Source organism: Lottia gigantea (assembly GCF_000327385.1).
Source record: "Lottia gigantea unplaced genomic scaffold LOTGIsca_22, whole genome shotgun sequence".
Lineage (NCBI taxonomy): Eukaryota > Metazoa > Mollusca > Gastropoda > Lottiidae > Lottia > Lottia gigantea.
In genome coordinates this window covers 2029487-2052047 of record NW_008708555.1, presented here as the reverse complement: position 1 = coordinate 2052047, position 22561 = coordinate 2029487, and the positions used below count along the sequence as shown (strand labels likewise).

The following is a 22561-nucleotide window of genomic DNA, read 5'->3' as shown; positions in this document are numbered from 1 at the left end:
GGCTGTATCTACTTCCTAGGATTTTCATTGCAAAGAAATGTCTTTCATTGTCACCCTGATTTAAGTAGGGCTAACATAGATTAATGGTAATAAACAACACCATAATCTTAAAAATAACAGAACTCAGGTGTAAATTAAATGGCAAGTGTAGAAACCTGTGGAATTGATATGAAATGTTCTAGATCCAGATTGTATTTTATCATTGAAATCTTTAGCTGAGCTTTGTCTATAGATAAATTTTAAAAAGCTAATTTATTCATTAGTAGGTTATTTTGAATTTCAAATAACTGTGTGCTTCTTTTTCTCTTTTTATTTGATATTTTTAGATTTAGTTTCAACTTTAATAGCTTTAACTGTAGTTTTTTTCAATAATAATTAAGTTTAAAATGATAATGAGATAGATGCAAACACATCAATTACAACAGAATCTATTGATTTAATAGGATACAAAACTTTCCCTTCATATAGCACTGTTTATAATAATTCATGATGATTATTTAACTTTTCTAGTGTGTCTTACTAACAAGTTATTTATAATCTTTCTTTGTGTTAGTATTATTGTCACTACCCATGTCTGTCCATCTCTTAATATTTTATAAACATGAATAATGGAAGGTAATACTTGAATTTTCGAAACTGAACAAAGCCAAATTAAGGCAGTGTTTAGATTTCCTACATATTTCCTTGAAACAGGATATTTATTTTAACTGGAAACAGAAATTTTGGAAATCAAATAATAAATTCAGATACAACATTTAAGTATGAGGATCAAGATCATGGCTTTTGTTCATGGCATCATTTTTACAACTTCAGGAGGATGGGAACCCCCTGTGCCTTTGAATTTAAGATAAATTTATTTCACAATTCCCAGAATTAAAAAGTGGCTTTTCAAACTTATTTGAACAAATCTTGAGATATATCGAAAAATTGAAGTGGGCATATATTATGAGTGTAGTTTTCTTCTGTTGTTTTATTATTTTTTATTAATTTAATTTGTAGAAACCAACTTATTTATTTTTGTAATTAAATTTCTGTTATAAAAAGTATAAGAAAGATATTTATTTTTAGTTGAATCAATTCCAAAAATCTTTTAAAAAATGAAGTATTAAGTTATGTTATTTTAAAGTTCAATTATGTTATTTTGCTCTGTTTTTTGTTCCTGTTTCCTGTTTTGTCTCCGATTATTTTCGGGGTAAGTGAAAGCTTGGAGTGAAAGTTGAAAAAATGAATTTTGTATTAATTTGGTGTGTTTGTTAATTATTGAATCACTTTGTTATTATAATGATGTGTTTGACTCTCTGTCTCTGAATACCATTTTTTACGCTGCTTGAGTTAGATAATCCTGAAGTGCTGTTCATCATTGATTTTGTGTGTTTGAAATTACAATCTGTGAATTTGGCATTAATGACATTTCCCATGACATGCAGTTAAAGAGGTTATGTAGGCTATTTACCATTCAATGAATATTCATATATCAAAATTCTGATCAAGGATGTTTACTGCACAGCCCCTTTAATTTAATTTGATGAATATATTTTTACATTGTGTCACAGTTTTGTTTTTAATTAATATTTCCCATTACTTACCTGTTATTTGTGAAATTTTTCAATTGAATGAAATTGTAGGCCTATTCAAAATTTCTATGAATCTAGTCTCATAATCAGAATTTGACACAAATGTGTTACACATTTATCAACCATAGTTTTATAGCAGTCCTGTTAATCTAGTCTAATATGTTTGTTTTACAGGTTGTACAAAAGATGGAAGAAGACAGACAAACTGATGAAAAATTCTCATCATGTATACTTCTCGTTAATCTGGACTCTGCAAGAGATCTTCCAGTAAGTTTGATATTGATATATCTTTTATGCCGGTGCACAGTGCGCGCATCTTGATAGAATACCAAAAGATTTTGTCCTGTCAGTGCACATTTACCAACCTTTTATCAAGACCTGAGGGCGTATAAGAGCTAATGAGTCACATGAGAACCTACATTGTCAAGGAAGTGGATCTCAATACATGATGGCCAGGGTTCATTCGTAACAACTGAGTCAGGGGGACCTGATTGGGTACATGTCTCTTTACTTGCAAGATGTAACATTGCAAAGAGATGGATTTTTCATCCATCTAGTAACCAATGGGATCGACAGTCCATCTGATTTTTCTAGAATGGTAGATGAAGACATCAAGTTTGTTGAAGGCACCTGAAATTCTATTAATTGATCTTTAGGCTAGGTCATGAAAAATTATCAGGTTCACCCAGATACTAGCCAGCAAGGTATGTTGGTCGAACATGCTAGATATCCCGCGATCATTCCTGATTTTGTTGTAGGGCTGTCTTGTACAAACGCACATTGGCCGATTGAGGATTCCTCAAACTAACCCCCTATCAGTTGACCATTATAAATGGACAAGAATATTTCTTTACATGAAAAGTTTTACTCTGTTCTCTCTTTGCTTGTTTAATACATTTGCTAACAATATCTTTCTCTGCATGTTTTTCCCTCCTGTTGTGTGAAATTAGGATACATGGGTATTGAAATAGTTTAAATAAGGGCTTTAGATTTGCCATTTATACCAGACAAGTGATATATAAAGATTCTTTGTTGATGTTGGAATATACACTTGAGATTTACCGTATTTCTGTGTGTTTGATGTGAAATTTTAAATTTCAGAGTGTTAAAAAATCTGTAATTATTGTTTTTATGTCTGTTTGTATTTATTGTTTATAGCAAGGATTATTATATCATATATAAAAGGCTATGTATACTGATAAAGACCTTGTTTCATTTAATTCCCAATCCAATTTATTATAGTCAACAATATATCACAGCATGGAGACACTTTGGAAAGCAACATGAAGAGACAGGTTTATTTCAGAGAGATGGAGACTGGAGAGTGTGAGGGGTTTAGTGGGGTCTTGTAACTGAAGTCTTGAAATTTGGCATTTTGTCCCACATTCATTGCTTTGTGGTTTCTGAATTATGTTAAAATAACTTAACGTCTCCATCAGGATGTTCTTCCTGTATTAGACTAATGATTATGGCAAAATAAAAGTGCTTTTAGTGGTTATATCTGTCATACTTTAGTTCTATAACTATATGAGTTAATTATTTATTTACTACAATTTCTCTGTGAAAAATCCAGATCAATAATAGGAAAACCTGTGTTTAGTAGTATTTGTATATTGGAAAAGAAATGATCTATTTTATATGTTTCTAAATTTGTAGGACTATTTGAAGAAAAAGGTAGAAAAGGCTGATAATTTTCACACAATTTTATTGTGTAACAAATTAACTAAAAATTGAGTCACAAAACCTTTTATAACATATTGCACTTTATAATTGAAGAAACCAAGAAAAAATAAAAAAAAAACAACCTGTTGAACTATTATTTGATGTGAAACAATATTTTCTGTATTGCTCAAAGCTTCTCTTTATGGCCAATTAAAAGCTTAGGTGTTGGACATGCAGCTCCTATTTTATTTCGTTCTTCAAATGGGACAAAGTTTGCTCTCATTGTACACTGCATGGTGTTATCTTCATTGGCACAGTTGAATGCAGAAGAATGAATCATTAAGCTCATGCCTTGAAAGTCAGCAATTATTAAATTTTTTATTACATATCTACATAATACACCATAATACTGTGTGGCTACACCATAATACTGTGTGGCTACACCATAATACTGTGTGGCTACACCATAATACTGTGTGGCTACACCATAATACTGTGTGGCTACACCATAATACTGTGTAGCTACACCATAATACTGTGTGGCTACACCATAATACTGAGTGTATATAACAAGTGTGATGTAAATAATAACATTAAAGGGATATGGTTGTCTGATTTTTAAACTTTACTGAAATTTCTAGTAATCCTCTTGTGGCACATTTTTGGAAAAAAATTCTTTATTATTAATCTGCCATTTAGATATTACTGAAACACCTATAGTGTTGTTATTGATGATATCTTATCGTAGATTATGTTATTTTTTGTCATACCACCGTAAATTTTTATTCTGAAAAGTATCAAGATTTTAATTACCTGATAAAACTATTATTAAGATGACTACATCTCTTTAATAACACTGTATAAAACTATAGTATATTCACTATATATCTACTAATATTAGTATGAAATCCTTTCTTCCATTGATATACTTTATTTATGTATATATGCATCTTGAATTTATCAGTACATGGTTTCAATTCTCTGCCTTCACTTCACTTTCCTTTAGATTTTAAATTTAGAGCTATTAATTTTTTGTGGGTTTGTTTTTTTTGTGCTTATTAGATTAATAGATTAAATGCATGCTAGCTTTCTCTTCACAACTTTTCAACAAGGAATTCAGGAATTTTTGCTGCTACAGGTTTTGAGTTTTAAGATTTTTTTATCTGAAACATATTGTTTTCCAGAGAGGAAAGAAAAGTTTAAACGAACCTTCACCATTCTGTCAGATATCTGTGGGAACTCTCAAGAAAGAGAGTTGGGTGAAATGGAACACTAATGAACCAAGATGGGAACAAAACTTCAGATTCCTGATTCATAATCCAAACTTCCAAAACCTGGATGTGGATGTAAGTGGTTTACCTTTTTTTTCATGAATATTGGTTGTAAGTGGCCATACAGATGGGCAACAAAAGATATGTTTCAGCCTTACTTAATATACAACTGATGCTGGTTTGACAAGACAAGTTTCTAGTAAAGGGTGTTTCGGCTTCATAAAAACAGGAATTTTGACTAAACCTGTATCACAATGTTCATTAATTCTTGGGTTTATAAAAACATTATAAAGATGCAATCCTAGTTTTATTAAGGATAAGATTGTCAAAAATATTTGGTCAAAGCATATTGCATAAACCCTGTATTAATACAACAACATAGTTGTTTTGATATATACCAAGTAATTACTGTGTATGTCCACTTTAATGATTTTGTCAATGTATATATTTGTAGGTGATGGACAAGAAGACTGGTAAAAGTCTAGGAGACTGTAATGTTAAACTGAAAGAATTATTAGGAGCTACAGATATGGTTTTAGATAGAAAGTTTCCACTGAAAAATACAGCTTCTAACGCTTATCTCAACATGAGGTTAACACTTAGAGTAGGTTATTACTCTTTTCATGCTAATGTTTTAGAGCTCCATTATTTTTAACCCCTTAGTTAATTTAATGGCGCTACTTTATGTTTTCTTTTCCATTATGTGTCACTATTATCTAGAAAAAGTCCTTCATGCCTTGATTGGTTAAAAAAAACGTCATTAGAATGTGAAAAATTAACGCATGTTTTGCATTATTTCTGTCACTGTAGGTTTATTTAGAAGTACATGGTTTCAAGATAAATCTCTCAGCATTGATTTTGCCATCTATCACTGAACACTGAAGAGGATACTTAAAGTTTCTATATAACTAGTATTTTCTGTATTTTCTAGGTTCTGACTACAGTAGCTAATGAAGAATGGCTACAGGAAGGTACAATGATTGATGAAGCCTTAGCATCAACAGAGGAAGGTAGTTCTGTTGATGATCAGGGTAAACCAGGATCTTCCATTGACCCAGCCTCAGCCTCTGGTTCTGGACCTGTCCCTTCAGTACCCAGTTCTAAAGATGAGAAGATCGTTCCTGCTGTATCAACTAGAGAAGAAACCACAATAAGAAAAAGAACCAATGCTACACCTGCGTAAGTTACTAAAAAAAGCCAACAGGTTATAATTCTTGTAATAATCATATCTTCAATCAAAGGAAATAATAAACATAAAAAGGCAACAATTTTTCATGGGAATTTTACAGGATTGTTTTTTGAATTTCTAAATTTAATATTACCAAAATATCTGATTATGAAGCAGATCTGGATGTTTTGTTTTATTTTGTATATTTCTGCATGAATCTTTTTGATTAGTTTGTCAATAAGAATGCCTTATAAGTCGTCTTAGAATAGATTACTTCTAAAGGAAACAATCGGGTATTAAAAGATATTTTCTAGTTAATTATATTTTTAATACAGTGATGATGGAAAGGGTGCTCATGGTTTAGGAAAAATACAAATAACATTACGTTATAACGCTCAGAGAAACAGATTTATTGTTGTTATACATAAATGCACGTAAGTTATCATTCATTATGAATGGTTTATCCCAACTCTTTTGGAATACCAGTACTATAGTATTATATCAGTGGTTGATTAAGACATTTCCAACTTAGGATGACATTTAGTTTGCCTATGAAGGGATCTCATGTGCATCTAAATATATATTTGGTTACGAATAGTCATAAAGATTGGGATACAGGACTTTATGGTGATATGTCATATCTGATTTTGAGCTCTTGAATTTAAGAAATTATTAAGATGTCTATATACATGTTATTTGAACATCTTCACTACTTACAAAGTAGTTCATAATAACTTGAAGATTAATAACGTGAAGCAAACTAATTGATCAGATTATCTACTGTTGAACTGTTAATTTACTAGTATTTATACTGGCTTGTCTATACTATTTCAGTAACTTGCTAGCTTTGGACAGTAACAACCTATCAGACCCTTACATTAGACTCTACCTTCTACCAGACAAATCATCTGATTCCAAACGTAAAACTAAAGTTATTAAAGATAACCTGAATCCTGTTTTTGATGAAACGTAAGTAATAATTTGTTAATATATGTCTAGAATGGTCACTAAGTTATTTTTATTGCAAAAAAGAATTAATTTGACTTGCTTTACACTCCATGCAAAATCTACTTTACATTGTACAAAATATGAAATATGAAAAAGACATGTACACTCTCAACTCTTACAAATATTAAATATTAATTCCTGTTCATTATTTGACCAGGCTCGAGTTTCCAGTATCACCATCAGACGTTAAACTGAAGTTATTAGAAGTAGCTATCAAGAATAAAAATAGTTTATTTTCATCCAGTAAAAAGATGATGGGTATAGTGACTATAGATCTGGCTAATTTTGATATTTATAAAGCTCTGACTGACTGGTAAATATATTGTTACTTATGGACCCTGTTTTACAAAAATTTTAATTAAGATGATTTTCATTGGTCAATCACTAAAATTGATTTTAAGTTCATAATTATCAACAAATCAGATTATATCTATTTCTTTAAATCTTGATTGTATCTTAGTTAATATTTTGTGAAACAGGCCCCTGACTGGAAACTATCCAGTATATTGTCCTTCCTGAATTGTGAAGTTTATTGATATGGTGTATACTAAAACTAAGTATTTGATGACGTCACTTATGAGGTCCTTATTTATACAAGTATTTCACAATTAGTGAAGTGATAAAACGCATAGTTTTAGTAAAATTGCTGGAACCACAGACATCTGACTGAAAATTGGAATGGTGCAAAATGGTGTTATCAGTGTCCCAGATACACATAAAATATTTAGTAAACCTCTTTACAATCCTTTTAATGATTTCGATTCTTCATTCAGGTATGACTTACAACCAGAAGACAGCGATGAAAGAGTTTCTCTAGAAACAGAAATTTAAACGCACCAATGAAATTATACAAGAGCCGTAAAGGAAGTGGGTGTGAATATATTTTAACCAATCAGAAGTTTTATAAGAAGAGTGAAGGAGGATATTTTTTAGTATTTTTGTTATATTTATCTCTATTGTTAGTTGTGGATATCTTTCTTTATATATATAATATTATTAGCGTTGTTTGATTTTGGTATGTTTTAAACGTTAAGGGATACTGTCAAAAAAATTTTAATGAAATTTAAAGGAAGAGAAGGCAGTAGTTGGCATAGACGATGTTAAAAGACATTTCCAAAACAAACACCTAGTAAGGAGAATAACATCTTATATACTCTAGAATACTCTTATATCATTGTATTATTGACCTGCTACAGCATAATATTCACATCACCTGATATCACTCTACTCTTTAGATTGCTCATTTTGCTTTAGTAATATGCTTATAGTAGGTTTATACCGTTATGTATTTAGTGCTATGATATTCCTGTCCAAGGCTTGGATTGTACTTATTTTATCTCCACATATATGTTATAGATACACAACTCCAGATAGGACAAAATAAAGTCATCTAAAGACTACATATAATTCTATAATAGCTGATAGAGCTTATTTTTAGCCAAGCATTTTGCTTTTCAGATTAAAAATCTGACATAAAGTTTGTCTACAAATAATAGCTCATATCAGCTGGTAAATTGAATAATGTCTTGATTCCTTTGATATTTTGCACTAATTCTTGAATTCTTCAACGTCATTGCCTTAATGTTGTTTGCCTTGTCTGTCTGTTGACACTGCTAATACTCATCTTCTGATAGAATCGAAAATAAAATTGGTTTGATAGATATGCAAAAATATGAAATTAGTTCATTCAATACTCAAAATGCAATACCACCGATCATAACAGAATACTGATTTCTTGTATTATTAAAAGTCTAGTTTAGTTTTGATTTATAACAGATGAAAAAAGACTCTACATGCTATTTTATTTCCTAATGTATGGTATTATATGAATATGACTACTGTACTGTTATTTTAATGATGAGATTAACAACATTTAATTCCATGTCTCATGGATCCAAACCAGTTAAAATATTATATTTCAATCTTAAGATAAACTAAGGGAAAATAGAACTTCAGGCATATCATTTGTAAAATTAATGAATTATCATCGAAGAATTGTTTATTTTTCTCAAAGTCTGAACTCTTTTATTTCTGAATCTGAATTATTATCCACAAGACACTGTCTGTAGATTGAAACTATATTCTGTATAGTGGCTAGTTATTTTTGATAGGGATTATCCATGTATTATTATTTAGATTATTTCATTGGGTTGTTAGAAGGTTGTGTTTTATAGTATTAGTGATTTAGTTTATATTTTAGTATCATTTGTATATTATTTTCCTATAGTACAAGCCTGTCCACTTATGAACTATATATAATAAAGACTATAGATATTGATAGCAGAGCATGCTTATTCTTCTATACTGTATGCTAAATAAAGTCTTGGCTATGTACAGATAGAATGTGAGTGATGCATCTGTGGATGGAAAAAAACAACAAACAGTTTACTGAGCTTTAACAGTTATGCTATATGCTTGGCTTGTGAAATTTCTCCAATGTATCACCATGTATTATTCTTTCCACAAAATACAACAGTGCTCTGGTTAGATTTTAAAAACAGCCATGGACAATGGACATAATGTAAGTGAAATGTTTTGAAGTTGACAGGATTCTGTACTATAATTGAAAGTGCTGCTGAAATGTGTGTTATTGTTTCTATTAGTGATATATTTTTACTATAAATCTGATTTAAACTTGACAACAATGAACTGGAGTTAAATACTCATTTACTCAATAATTTATCAACATTCTTTGTTATTTTGCAGATCAAATTTTACCTTGTTAATGATCACTAATGAAATTATTTGTGTTTAAGAATTTGTAATATATTATATTATTATTATAAAATATTTTCTGTGTTAAAATAGTGCTCAATACATCAATTGTTAAGTGATATAGAAATATTCAAACAAATCCTTAAACATGCTGTTACTCAGAATTTCATGCTGTGCAATCTTCAGAAAACTTGACATATTGCAGTCTGTGTGCCTGCTGACAGCATGTTTCAGGTTCTGTTTTCTGAATGTATCTACAATTAATGTATTGAGCACTATTTTAACAGAGAAAATAATTTATTGATGTTAAAGGATATACTCTAATAATATAATAAAGACAGGATAGCAATTAGATTAAATAAAGACTGGATGATGCTGGTTAACATATTACTTTTCATTTTGTATTTCAAATTCTGCTTCTGGATTTGTGTTTGTGAAAAGATTTGACATATCCATTACTACTTGTCCATTGGTTTAGTCTTTCACCTTTAGCTTTCTTAATAATAATAATAATAATGGTTGTTTCATTATAGTTTTTATATGTCATTTAGAATTAAACTTTCTTTCACATCTTCATTTGTATTTTATTTGCTAGCTAGATGTTACAAGGGACTGTGGTGGGTCACAGATGCTGATGTATGCTTGCTTGAATAGATTCTTGGGGTCAGATCTGAATCTTGGTTGAAATTAAAGGGATTTTAAAGAGATTTTCTGAACTTTGAATGTGAAGCATCAATTTGCACCATTTCAATTTTCAGTCAAATGTCTGTGAATTCCACTAAAAGTGAGCGTTTTATGAAATTCATGCAATCAGTTTTCCATATGAATGGAGTTTTACGTCCTACTTTTCTGCATCATGTGGGCTAATGAAGACAGCAGTTGTTCTGAATATTGTTCCAGATGTAACGAAATTAATGAAGTTTTACGTCCCTCATTTCTGCACCTTATGGGCCACAGCACAGACAACACCATGCAGTGTGCAAAGAGAATAATTTTTTTCAGTGCAGCAGCATTTGCCTTCTCTTTTGAAATTTGCAACTGTTGCATATTATATCCAGAGAGTTGGTCATTGTATGATTTTGGGTTTGAAATAAAAGGCATGATATCTGAATTTCTGTAAATAATATCATAACTGAAAGTTGGAAAAATTCAAAATGCCTGGCATGACAATAAATTAATGGAAGCTTACTAAAATGTAGAGATAGATAAGTCTAATCCTGGACAGAATAGATACATTTAGATGAAAGGTTATTGTAAATGAATCAATGTAAAGAGGGATATCAAATAATATCATTATTAAAACGAAATCTGATTATATACGTTTCCATGGTAATAAATCAGTTTGCTATCAGTTGACTATCAGTCTACTTTCGATTTTTGTTGTCTAACTGTAACGGCGTGACCTACTTTCTAATTTGAGACATGATAATTGAGTCTTCAAATACGTGGATAGCCAACATGGCCGACACACAAACACTCGTCAACGGAGTGGAATCTTTATCCGTCACTAACGAAACCAATAATGAACAAAATGAAAATCAAAACGCGGATGAATATACTGCCAAGTGGGGATTTCCTTTAGAAGAACTTTACAAGATCGCCCTGAAGTTTTATAAAGGTAAATTTTAAATTTTTCTTTCCAAAATGACAACAATTTCAAAAAGTCTTTTCAGTTTTTTTTATGTCAATTTTATTTCCGCCGGTTTTGTAAGTATTATTGTTTATATAAACTATAAAATAGTATCATGTGACACGCCTAGCATTGTTTCAAAACAATAACTAAATATTCTTTGCATTTTTGTCCACTAAATCACATTATAATCTACATAGTTGTGGACATCAAAAATAGAGATGTATTTTAAGCCAAGCCCTTACAACCATTCAATGTTTTGATAAAATCCCTGCTTCCCAATCTATGTACTAGTACCCTTTAAGGTTACATGCATTCACCACTTATGATACCATAAAAGTCTTTTGGAAAGGACTTGCATCATTAATCAGACATCTATCAACTTTGCTCTGTCGGTGCAAATAGTTCATTGAAATTGTTTCCAGTATCGGTATTGACAATGTTTTTTATGTTTAGCAAGGGAGCATCAGGGGCTTCAAAACATGGAAATATGGTATGAAAAGCTCAAAAGTTAAAGATCAAAGGTTTTCAATCAAAGCGCTGTCTACTTAGCCTTGTCTATAAGCTTACTGGTACCATTGAAGAGTCACACTCCTAGGCTGCAACAAAGTGTAGGCTACATAAATGAAAAAAAATGATTTGATTTGATGAATCAAACCACAGTTACTTATGATTATTTTATAGATCTTTGACAAAGTAATATTAAAATACTATTCAAACTCTGTGTTTAATAAGATTAATTGCAACCGGTAATCAAATTATAATACTTCTTGCATTGTAGAGAAAGAAGGGAAGGCATTACAGTTAACCTATAAAGATAAATTGAAACTAGTGGCCTATACTAAACAGGTTGTGTTTGGTAAATTTCGTAATGATGCTTCACCTGAAGTTGGATTTTTAGATGTTGTTGGTAATGATAGAAAGTAAGTACCGGTACAATTTTAAAAATATATTAAAACACACTTTCTAGATTTCATATACATGTATTGTGAAAGTTATGTCTATTATTTACAACTTTCCTTTTTACATACCGTACTATACCAGTACATGTGCAATAGTCACTTCAAAATCTTGTAAATGTTTGTTTTGATGGGCTATTGGAAAGAACCACTAGTACCAGAAAACTTCTTTTGAATCCTGTTTTAAGTGGTTAAATGCTAGCATGTTTCCAGTCAGGTACAGTTCAGTACATTTCTATCTTAAATAATCAATCTGCTAATAAAAATCCCTAGATTGGTTGACCATTTAAACAAATTTCAGTGTATAAACTTACTTATTTAATAAGCATCCTATCAATAGAATGTAATGTGAACATTTTTCTGCATCAGTATGTTTAAATAGTATTAAAAACGGTTAAAATTGATGTGTAAACATTTTGAATTGATATGAACAATACACCACTGAGCTGAGTCACTATTCTTTATCTATGAAATAGAACTTGGGTATTTTATGTGCTCTATGTATTGAAAGTGATATATCTATTACAAATTGAATAGAAGATGAGAAAAGTTTAATATTATAGTTTGTAGATAATTTTTTATTTACCTAAATAAGAGGTATTGGTATTGAGAAGATGTTCTAGCTTTGGATGTGTACTAGCAATAGCTAACTATTTTTTTTTTTGCATCATTCAAATTTCTTAAAATTTAATGGCTTGAATTGTAAATTGACTAATGTCTGAATAAACATTCAAAGGTCAGAAAAACTCTTTTTAATTCAATGTTTCTTCCAATATTTGGTTAAGTATAAAAGTAATACTAAGCTTGTGACCTAGGCCAGTGCTTCTATAGGAGAGTATCTTCTATAACATCTATAACTAAGCTTATAAGAAGTAACTATTTGGCTTTGTATTGTAGAGTATTGTCTTTTCAACTAACTGTATGCTATCTATTCTGTATCACAAAGAATTAAAAAATCTTAGGTTCATGAATGACACATTATGTGCTTTATAAAATAATATAGTTAATAATATAAAGTTATTTATGATATTAGATTGTAAATTGAATATGCTGATTATGTTTATGTGATGAACAATATAGGCCAACTGGTTTTGGATATTTCATGGTTTGTTTGTTATATAGGTCATGAGTTATTTTTCAGGTGGTGTACACAATCAATTGGTTGTAAAATATAGTCTCACTCTAGCTCAAAAGATGTGATTGGTCATTGTCAGTTATATATTACAATGTTTCTCTGCATGCTGACTCCTAATGCCATGTCTGTCTTTAGTGTTATATGGTGATAAGAACATAGTCTCATGAAAGCACTGGCCTAGGTCACAAAGTATAGATTTATGTTAAAACAAGGTGCAAGTTAAGATAATTAGATATATGTTAACTATGGATGTCTCTGTAATACTATCTGTTGTAGTATAGTCTTCATTCTCTAATAAACACTGGTTTTGATACAGACCTGTGTTTAGCAAAGTAGCTATTGGTAAAAATAAGCCAGAGAACCTTCATTGTCATGCAATATAAATTTGTAACAGAATGTATATTGTTATCATTTCAATTTTTAAAGATTTCAGTTTACTTGATTTAATAACTCATCCAATTATGCTGATTCCCTTTTACATAGACTTCACATCACAATACATATTGTTTTATTATTTACAACTCATATCACATCATTATAATTAGATTAACAGTATCCAGTGCTATTCATGCTATCTTTTGAATATTTCAGACAAGCATGGCAGTCATTAGGAGATATGTCCAGGGAGTGTGCAATGGAAGAATTCATCAAATTTTTAAATTCATCTTGTAATTTATTTCAACCGTATGTTGAAGCTAAAAAAGCTGAGAAAGAAGAACAAATCAGACAACAGTCAGTATTAATTGTATCACCTTGTTTTCACTACTGGTGTTGACAATGGTATACTAAATTATAGTGCAAATTTTGACATATTCATATCATACACAGTAGTAGTTAACATTGTAAATAAGTGATGAAATTAAGCCCTTTCTACTCATATATTTAATAGATTATATGACTAATGACTATATCTCTCAAGATTAAAAAATATTAAAACAGCACTTAAAAAAACTAAAGTTGGACAAGTAGAACTTTTTCTCATGTCTACACTTCAAGACAAGTTCTGAACGTTAATGATGGAAATATTTTCAGTTAGATTCATATAGATCTGTATTAATGATATATTTTATAGAAAAGAAGAAGAAGAAAGAATAAAGAGAGAAGAGGTAGAAAGAAAACAACGTGAACTTGAAGAAGAGGTTTTAAAACAACAAGAATTAGATAAACAAAGACAAGTTGAACAACAGTAAGTAAATTTACAACAGAAATAGATTACATAGATAGCTTCCCTTCCCACATTTCAATACTGGTTCTATAACTTGAACTTTAGTGCTGATTTGCAAAAACTAGTCTGAGAGCATGACATGGAATATATTGAATGCCGGTTGATAATTAAACATTGGTAGGTTTCATTTTCAGACATTTTTGAATTCAAGTTCTTGTACTCCATTCTTGGCTAAATTTGTCATTAAAAAAAGATGTCTGTATGTGAATTGAAACTTGGCAAAAATTAAAGGAAGGAGTAGTTTTATTATAATTGTCTTTTATTTTCTAATATCTATATTTTCATTGTGTTTTCAGAATGCAGATACGACAAGCTTTAAATCAGCAGACACAAGTTCAATTTCGACAGTATGCTGAACAACAATATCCTGGTAATGTACAAATGGTAAATATAGCGACCTTTTCTATAATGATTTATATCAATAATGCACAACATATATCTCAAAATAAAAAGGTGCAAATGGAGGGGTTTTGGTGTCCAGGGCGCTGATTGTCGAGTAGTAAATTGAAGAAGCAATTACACTAGGTTTCAGGTCTGGACAATCCTGCCTCAGACAACATATCTTGTCTTTATCAAACTGAACACTCAGAAATATTGTAATTTTATGATAAATAATCCTTCAATGGCATACTACGAGCACAAACTATAGATAAATAAGACAATTTTATTCTATAGGAATCTTATTTATGATAGATGTAAATGTGCAAGAAACTCTATAGTATTTAAGAATATTCTACCAGTACATTGACTTTGAAAAAAGTGAAATTAATGTTATATTTTGTAGCAAGATGAATTAATTCGACAGTTACAAGAACAACATTTTCAGCAGTACATGCAACAAGTGTATCAACAACAGCTTCTTCAACAGCAACAACAACAACAAGCGTTGCAGTCAACAACCATCCAAACTACAGCCACAGAAAATCCAACACCAAACCACGGGGTAACACACCAGAATAATATCAATACCCATTTACCACGAGGTCGTACTCCTGAAGATGGTGAAGGTTTGTATCATTCACTTGTCCTATCTATTGAGAGTTTGGAGTAACTAGAATTTATTTTACTGCTACTAAACTTCTTCCACGCAACTGGGTAGAGCAGAGTTTCTTGGCTACTGTCCTTATCGATTTTTCTGAAGATGGTGATGGTCGGTGTCATTCAGTAGACCTGTCTTACATAAGTAGTAACTAGACTTGCTTTTACATGTTACTAAAAAACTTCTTCCATGCCTCTGGGGTAGGGCAAAGTTGCTGGGCTACTGTCTTTATCATGTATTTCCTCCTGAAGAGAGTAAAGGTTGGTATGATACAATTGACCTGTCCATCTTATTTAAAGAATTATATGCCGAAAGGATCAGTTATTAAAAAACTTGAAGTCGAATGTGATTGTTCACAGTTCTTATCATAAAACAATGTGGTGAAGGGATTGATGTAATAACTGAATGCCTTACATCCACAATTTCAGTAGATCGTGCTGAGATTGAGATTAAACCTGCCTCTCTCTGGACACGCCCTGATCTGCCGTCATTTAAAGATGAAATACGTCAATTTAAAGATCAGATAATTAAAGTGAATTGTCTAGCCACTGCTACGGTGAGTCAACTCAATGTTGTTATAGTAATGTTATTGTCTCGTTATTCTAGATGACTTACCTCCCCTTGCCGCAGCCTCAATGTGGACTCGGAAAGAAATCAAGGAATTAAAAGAATCGTTAAAGAATGATAAAGATTCGATAATTAAAGTTGGTTCAGGTGAAACTGTCACAGTGAGTATATTTGGCAGAGCATTTAACTAACACAATTCTCACCTTTATTAACCCTTTTGGTGCTATATCTTACTAACATGTGATATTTTAATTTAACCCTCTTGTTCATATATTGTTACATTATTTAGTATGTGTTGTTGTTGTTATATTTTTTAGTATGTGTTGTTTTAAGTGCACATTTTGAGTTATTCAACACAAAAATATGTTTTAAAGGAGAATTCGAAGTAATTTTGTCATGTATATCTGACCAGTTCCAATTAGCTTCTCTTTGTGGACTTCTTGTACTTATTTATTGACCACTTGGAGCCCTTTCTTGTTATCAGGGTCTATTTTTGTTATATTGAGGTTTGCGCTTTCATTTTCAGTGTTTTTAGGGGGTGTTTGCTGTAATGCATGATATTTATTGCTACATCAAAAATTTGATGTATAGCATTGGTTTAATAAATTTCTGCAGCACTTTCAATTATTGGCAAAGGAATGTTATGTGGTATCCGTCAAACAATAGAAAATAGAAATGCAGCAGCTCATTTTTTTGTGCAAATATGCACAGGGATTAAAGAAAGGTTTTCTGCTCTTCATACGTGTTAGGGGCATGTGTAGCTATAAAAACCTCATATAGATCCCTGATTTGAATTTAGATCTCAAAGATTATGTTATTTGTACAGGTTCGAGTACCCACCCATGAAGATGGTAGTTGTTTATTCTGGGAGTTTGCTACAGACCACTATGATATAGGATTTGGTTTATATTTTGAATGGACAGAATCTGCTAATAATAATGTTAGTATACATGTTAGTGAGTCCAGTGATGAAGAAGATTTAGATGAGGAGGGTGTCCCTGTTGAAGGTCAGTATTTCTTTATCATGGTCCAGTTACCACAAATATCATTCTAATACCATTATCATAATATATATATATATATATTAACAATAATAGAAATATTAACAAACCATTGTATAGTATATCTGTATAATCATGGTCCAATTACCACAAATATCATGCTAATAACACCATTATCATAATATATATATACTAACAATAATAGTAGAAATATTAACAAACCATTGTATAGTATATCTGTATAATCATGGTCCAGTTACCACAAATATCATTCTAATACCATTATCATAATATATAAATATAATAATATATATTAACAATAATAATAGTAGAAATATTAACAAAACATTGTATATTAAGTCTGTATGATCATGGTATTTGAGTGATGTTAATAAATGCTATCGCCATGGCAAAGTTAGTCAGAGCATTAGGAACATAACATGTTATAAAACAATCAGTTCAACTTTACCTTATCATAGGAAATATAGGGTTATTTGCAAACTTGACTTACCGAGTAAATTGGATAGTGGAAATAGTAAAGAACTTCAATAAATATTGTATAATATCTTTACAGAAGGTAAAGGCGATGTTGAAAGTGGTAAAAAACGAGATGATAGACCACCAACAGATGAAATTATACCAGTATATAGACGAGATTGTCATGAAGAGGTTTATTGTGGTAGTCACACTTATCCAGGCCGTGGAGTGTATTTGTTAAAGTTTGATAATTCCTATTCCTTATGGAGATCTAAGACTCTTTACTATCGTGTTTATTACTCGAAATAGATTCTAAGAAATATATTTAGAAAATTGATATAGTTGGAGTTAATAGGGAGGTTATTTATATTATAGTATAGATCAGTTTACAATTACATGCTAGATATTCTATTGTGCTTGTGAAAGCAGTACATTTTTTGGTGGGAAGCAGGAATTGCTACTTGAAACAACTTCAGAAACATTCATTATCAAATAATGTGCTTTATAGGTTTACTATTGGAATTATGATAACAAGATGAAAATACCATATCTTGATATGTATTGTATTTTGAATGAAGTAATAAGTAACCTCCACTTTAACTCAAACTGAAATTTATTTTATAAAGGGAGAGAATTATTAAATTATTTGTGGGCTTATGATATTGTGATTAATTATAAACTATGTTATTGTATATTGTTAAATAACATGTATGTAGGGTTCATTCTATTGACAAGCTAGCTGTTAACTGTTGATCAAAAATCTGTTTTAGGCTCTTATTAGAATTTAATGAAAGAGAGAAAAATTACGCAATAATTTGGTATTTACCAAAGTGGTATTATAATCTGTTGAATATTTTCAGAGATTACAGGAAACAAAAATGTCAGACGGGGCAAATCAGAATGGTACAAATTTTGTGCAAGAATGGGTATTTTGCCTTTGCAGTCTACTAAAGTTACTATTTAGATATCCTTGATCATAGTTTTACATTTGCACACTACTCTAGCAGACCAGATAAGATGAATAACTCCTGTAGTTAAATAGCATGAACCAGACTACAGTTATTTAATGATATAATATGTAATAAGTATTTTATGTACAGTTTTATCAACATATTCCTATAGTTTTTAGCTATCTCAGCCATTGTCAGAGGTCTGGCGTTGACATTCCTGCTAGATATCTCAATTCTTTAAACTCTTTTCATGATGCTGACATGATAGGGTAGGAGAACAACTAAGTTTGAAATGGGAGTTATTTATAAATAGATTTTTAGAAAAATGAAACTTGATATGATTTTATTTGGTATTTTTCTGTGAATGATTTGGCATTGCAATAAAATGTTCCATGAGGGAATTTCACAATAACAGTGAGCATAAACTTGCTCTTGTTCTATTCTCAACTGCCAATGAATCTTCAATATCCACAGTATTTTTTTGACCAATCTAGAGCTTTTCTGTGTCAGCCTTTTATTCCTAGGTTAGAGTATAACTTTCAGTTTTTATCTGTATATCGTAAAGGGGCAGTTTATTATGAGATTTTAATAGGAAGCTGTCAATGCCAGACCCCTTAATACACATCCATTATTTTATCTGACCGTCATACATCATATTCATAGTTTAATTAGAATAAATATATGGAGCTTGAGGGATGTATGTGATGAATTATGACCACATTAGAAGGGACTGTATTTCATAGACTAGGATAAATTTAGTATATGTTGATTGACAAAGACCACAGAAGCGGGCATTGTGTAGGCTTGGATATGAAGATATATAAAATTGAGGCCAGTGGTGGAGCCAAAGGAGGGGCAGCTGCCCCCCGCGCAGCAACGCAGGTTAGAAATTCGAAAAATCTCAGATATTTCGCCCAGCCTCGAACATAAACCTGCCTGCTAGACTAGATTTTATTGGAATTCTTAGTATATAGAAATTGTTTCAATTGATTCAAGCAGTAGGGTATCAGCTGTATTATCCTTGGTTAAGTTTTATCTGCCTCTTGGGATGATAAATGAAATTCTCTAATGAGTTCAAGGTCCATGTTTGGCAGGTATTAAATTTGAACAAATTATCAGGTATTTATTATAGATTAGAAAATGTGTGTATTAATACAGATATATAAAGGGACAAAATAAGGAATATTAATAACTGAGAGAATTGTACATGGTCTGAATTTCAACTATTTGAATTGTTAGATATGAAGGGGAGTAATTTAAAAGGAGAATTTGAGTCAGTAACAAGGAAAAAAGGGGGAAATAATTCAAGAAAGTGCACAAGATAAATGAGATAAATTTGTTTTTATACAAGCAAGGTGCTTTCCAATTTGTCAAGAGAAGAACAAGATATTGAGTTCATTAAATTAACCTTTTGCTTCTGATCAACTATTATTATAGTCTAGTGATATAATTAAATGTTGTATTGGTCAGCTTTCATTTGATAAACATCCATCCTGTATCTTGTCCAACTGCCTTAAACACCATATATCTTACTATGGACTGAAGGTCAATAAGCTTGCTTAAAGTGTCCTCACATGATAATGATTAACAGTTGATTATGGTAAACATACTATGATTGCAAATAAGAATAACAGTGATAAGTTTCGAACACCACATTCATGAAATATTATACAAACAAAGTTGGTATCAAAGAGGACATCAAAATTATGTTTCGTTATAAGTGCCACAGATAGCAGAAATGTCCTCTTTCAGTCTGTAAGTTAAGGCTTGTGTCCTTCAGTCTATAATAGTATGAAATTTGTAAAATATTGTGTCATGTTTCAGCTATTTTATAAGTGCCATAACGTTTTATTGATTAAGTGTAGTTCTATACATCATTCAGTATTTATATTGACTTATAATATAATATCTATTATGCGATGGTTGTTAAATGGCTAGCAGTGAATAACATCTAGGACTCTCAGCACTCTTCTAGAGTTGATATGGGATATTAAAATGATTTGTAAAACATGATTCTGTAAACCTTGTCATCTGACAGATGTGAGGTTATACAGTAGAATGATGAAGAGTTGATAAAATGAATGCAAGGGAGATAAAATCAAGAAGTTATGAAACTGAAAATGAAAATTCGTGTAAAACCACTGGTAGAAATGGCTATGTATATATTAGTATTAGACTGTATTTATTGACTTATATGAGATCACTTGCTTTTATAACTAATGAAATTGATCATCCAGTTTGTTTTAGGATTATTGGACAATTTCAAACTGGTGGAACGGGAGCCCAGGATAGTCTCGAAAAGTTATGACCTTTTCGTAGTGAATGAAAATCTATTGATATAGTAAGTTTTTAAAAGTGCTTATGTTTTTCAAAGTAAGTTTCCTCAGTTGCTTATGTTAAAGTAAGTTTCCAAATTGCTTGTGTTTATCAAAGTAAGTTTCCAAATTGCTTGTGTTTATCAAAGTGAGATTTCTAAATACTAGTAAGCTATATAAATTATCCAAATTGCTTATGTTTATCAAAGTAAGTTTTCCAAATTCCTTATGCTTATCAAAGTAAGTTTTCCAAATTCCTTATGCTTATCAAAGTAAGTTTTCCAAATTGCTTATGTTTATCAAAGTAAGTTTTCCAAATTCCTTATCTTTATCAAAGTAAGTTTCCAAATTCCTTATGTTTATCAAAGTAAGTTTCCCAAGTTGCTTATGCTTATCAAAGTAAGTTTTCAAAATTCTTTATGTTTATCAAAGTAAGTTTTCCAAATTGCTTATGTTTATCAAAGTAAGTTTTCAAAATTCATTATGTTTATCATAGTAAGTTTTCCAATAGAAGTATATGATATTTTATTCAAGTTGCTTACTGTTATAATTGAAATGTGTGTTATATTGTATACTGTGGTGTTTAAAATGATTAACAATAATATTGTGTATAGTCTATTTGTTATAATCCTGATGGCTCAAATATCAGTTTCTCATTGTTTATCATTAAACCGATTTCATAATGAATCAGTTCTTTAATATTTCATATACCTGGCAATCTGCCCAAACATTGGGGTGGCTCAGTGATTTGGACGCTACCTGAGGGGTTCATAGGTCGCGATGATACCTTTAGGCTTTCCCCCTTCAGTGATGCAGGTAAGAGGGGCTGACATTCAAAAAGTGTCTAGTCGTTCGGAACGGACCGGGGCCCCGAGTGCTACAGGCGGTGCATGTTAAAGATGACAGTTGGAAATCGAAAAAGAGCAGGTTAATGCCGCTGTCCGGGCAAAATTTACCTCATTGTACCGTGCATGACTTTTACTCATCAGTCTTAGTCTGATAGATATTTGTCATCACCACGGTTCCACAAATTCTTAGACACAAACGTTCCCATTCCACAAATTGAGGTTTAGATGTCTCGAAATATACCTTGATGTTTTTTTTGTTATTCTGCGTTCATCGGGGTACATTTTGATATAAACTAGTGTCCAAAAGAAACCACCTGTTTGCAACGACATAAAAGAAAAACTAAACAATGCAAAAGTTTAGGATTGGAGTTATGCTTTTGAGAAATCCTTTCACAACAACTGTACAAAAATTTCATTTCAATAAAATCTGTACAAACAATATGACAAGCCTTTAAAGATGGGTGGGGTCGAAAAAAGAACATTTCGTTAGAGCACTGATCACAGAAACAACGGGAAATGTCACACCACACGTCACAAAGTCAAGTCAGTAGCGGGTATGTCCACCGTGAGCATCAATACATGCCAGAACACGCCTACGTCTGATGACGTTGGGAGTGATGCGTTGCCATTCCTCGAGGAGACATCGTTCCAAGTCCTGGACGTTGACTGGAGGCACACGGCGACGTCGGATTTGCCGATCGAGGTGGTCCCATAAGTGCTCGATGGGATTCATGTCCGGTGAACATGCGGGCCATGGCAAAACCTGTACGTTGGCGTTGGCAAGGAAGTTCTGTGTCAATCTTGCTGTGTGTGGCCTTGCATTGTCATGTTGGAAAAGGAGTCCACGAGGCTGTTGCTGAATAAAGGGCACCACAACAGGCCGTAGGATGTAATCAATATAACGCTGTGCATTCAGGTTTCCACGAATTACGACAAGCCTCGTTTTGACGTCACCACATATGCCACCCCAAACCATTAACCCTCCACCTCCAAACGGCCGGACCTGTTGGATACAGT

The 22561-nt window shown here is 31.4% G+C and overlaps 2 protein-coding genes across 3 annotated transcripts in view; both read left to right on the top strand.

The window, feature by feature from the left end:
* Positions 1 to 8100, top strand: part of Esyt2 — a gene marked incomplete at its 5' end in the record, with an annotated part of 41152 nt that extends 33052 nt beyond the window's left edge. For both annotated transcript variants that reach the window (XM_009054675.1, XM_009054674.1), the window contains 8 exons: positions 1749 to 1841; positions 4421 to 4582; positions 4962 to 5111; positions 5439 to 5686; positions 6011 to 6109; positions 6510 to 6644; positions 6841 to 6996; positions 7457 to 8100. In XM_009054675.1, coding sequence (XP_009052923.1) covers positions 1749 to 1841; positions 4421 to 4582; positions 4962 to 5111; positions 5439 to 5686; positions 6011 to 6109; positions 6510 to 6644; positions 6841 to 6996; positions 7457 to 7514 — 1101 coding nt within the window. In that variant the 3' untranslated portion in view covers positions 7515 to 8100. The remainder of the gene's footprint in view (positions 1 to 1748; positions 1842 to 4420; positions 4583 to 4961; positions 5112 to 5438; positions 5687 to 6010; positions 6110 to 6509; positions 6645 to 6840; positions 6997 to 7456) is intronic.
* Positions 8101 to 10856: 2756 nt separating this feature from the next.
* Positions 10857 to 17740, top strand: LOTGIDRAFT_115642 (hypothetical protein; the record flags this gene model as incomplete). Its single annotated transcript, XM_009054600.1, has 9 exons — positions 10857 to 11016; positions 11810 to 11951; positions 13714 to 13854; positions 14195 to 14308; positions 14644 to 14731; positions 15132 to 15387; positions 15993 to 16114; positions 16780 to 16964; positions 17551 to 17740. 9 exons carry the CDS (start codon positions 10857 to 10859, stop codon positions 17738 to 17740), a joined length of 1398 nt encoding a protein of 465 aa, XP_009052848.1.
* Positions 17741 to 22561: the final 4821 nt, after the last annotated feature.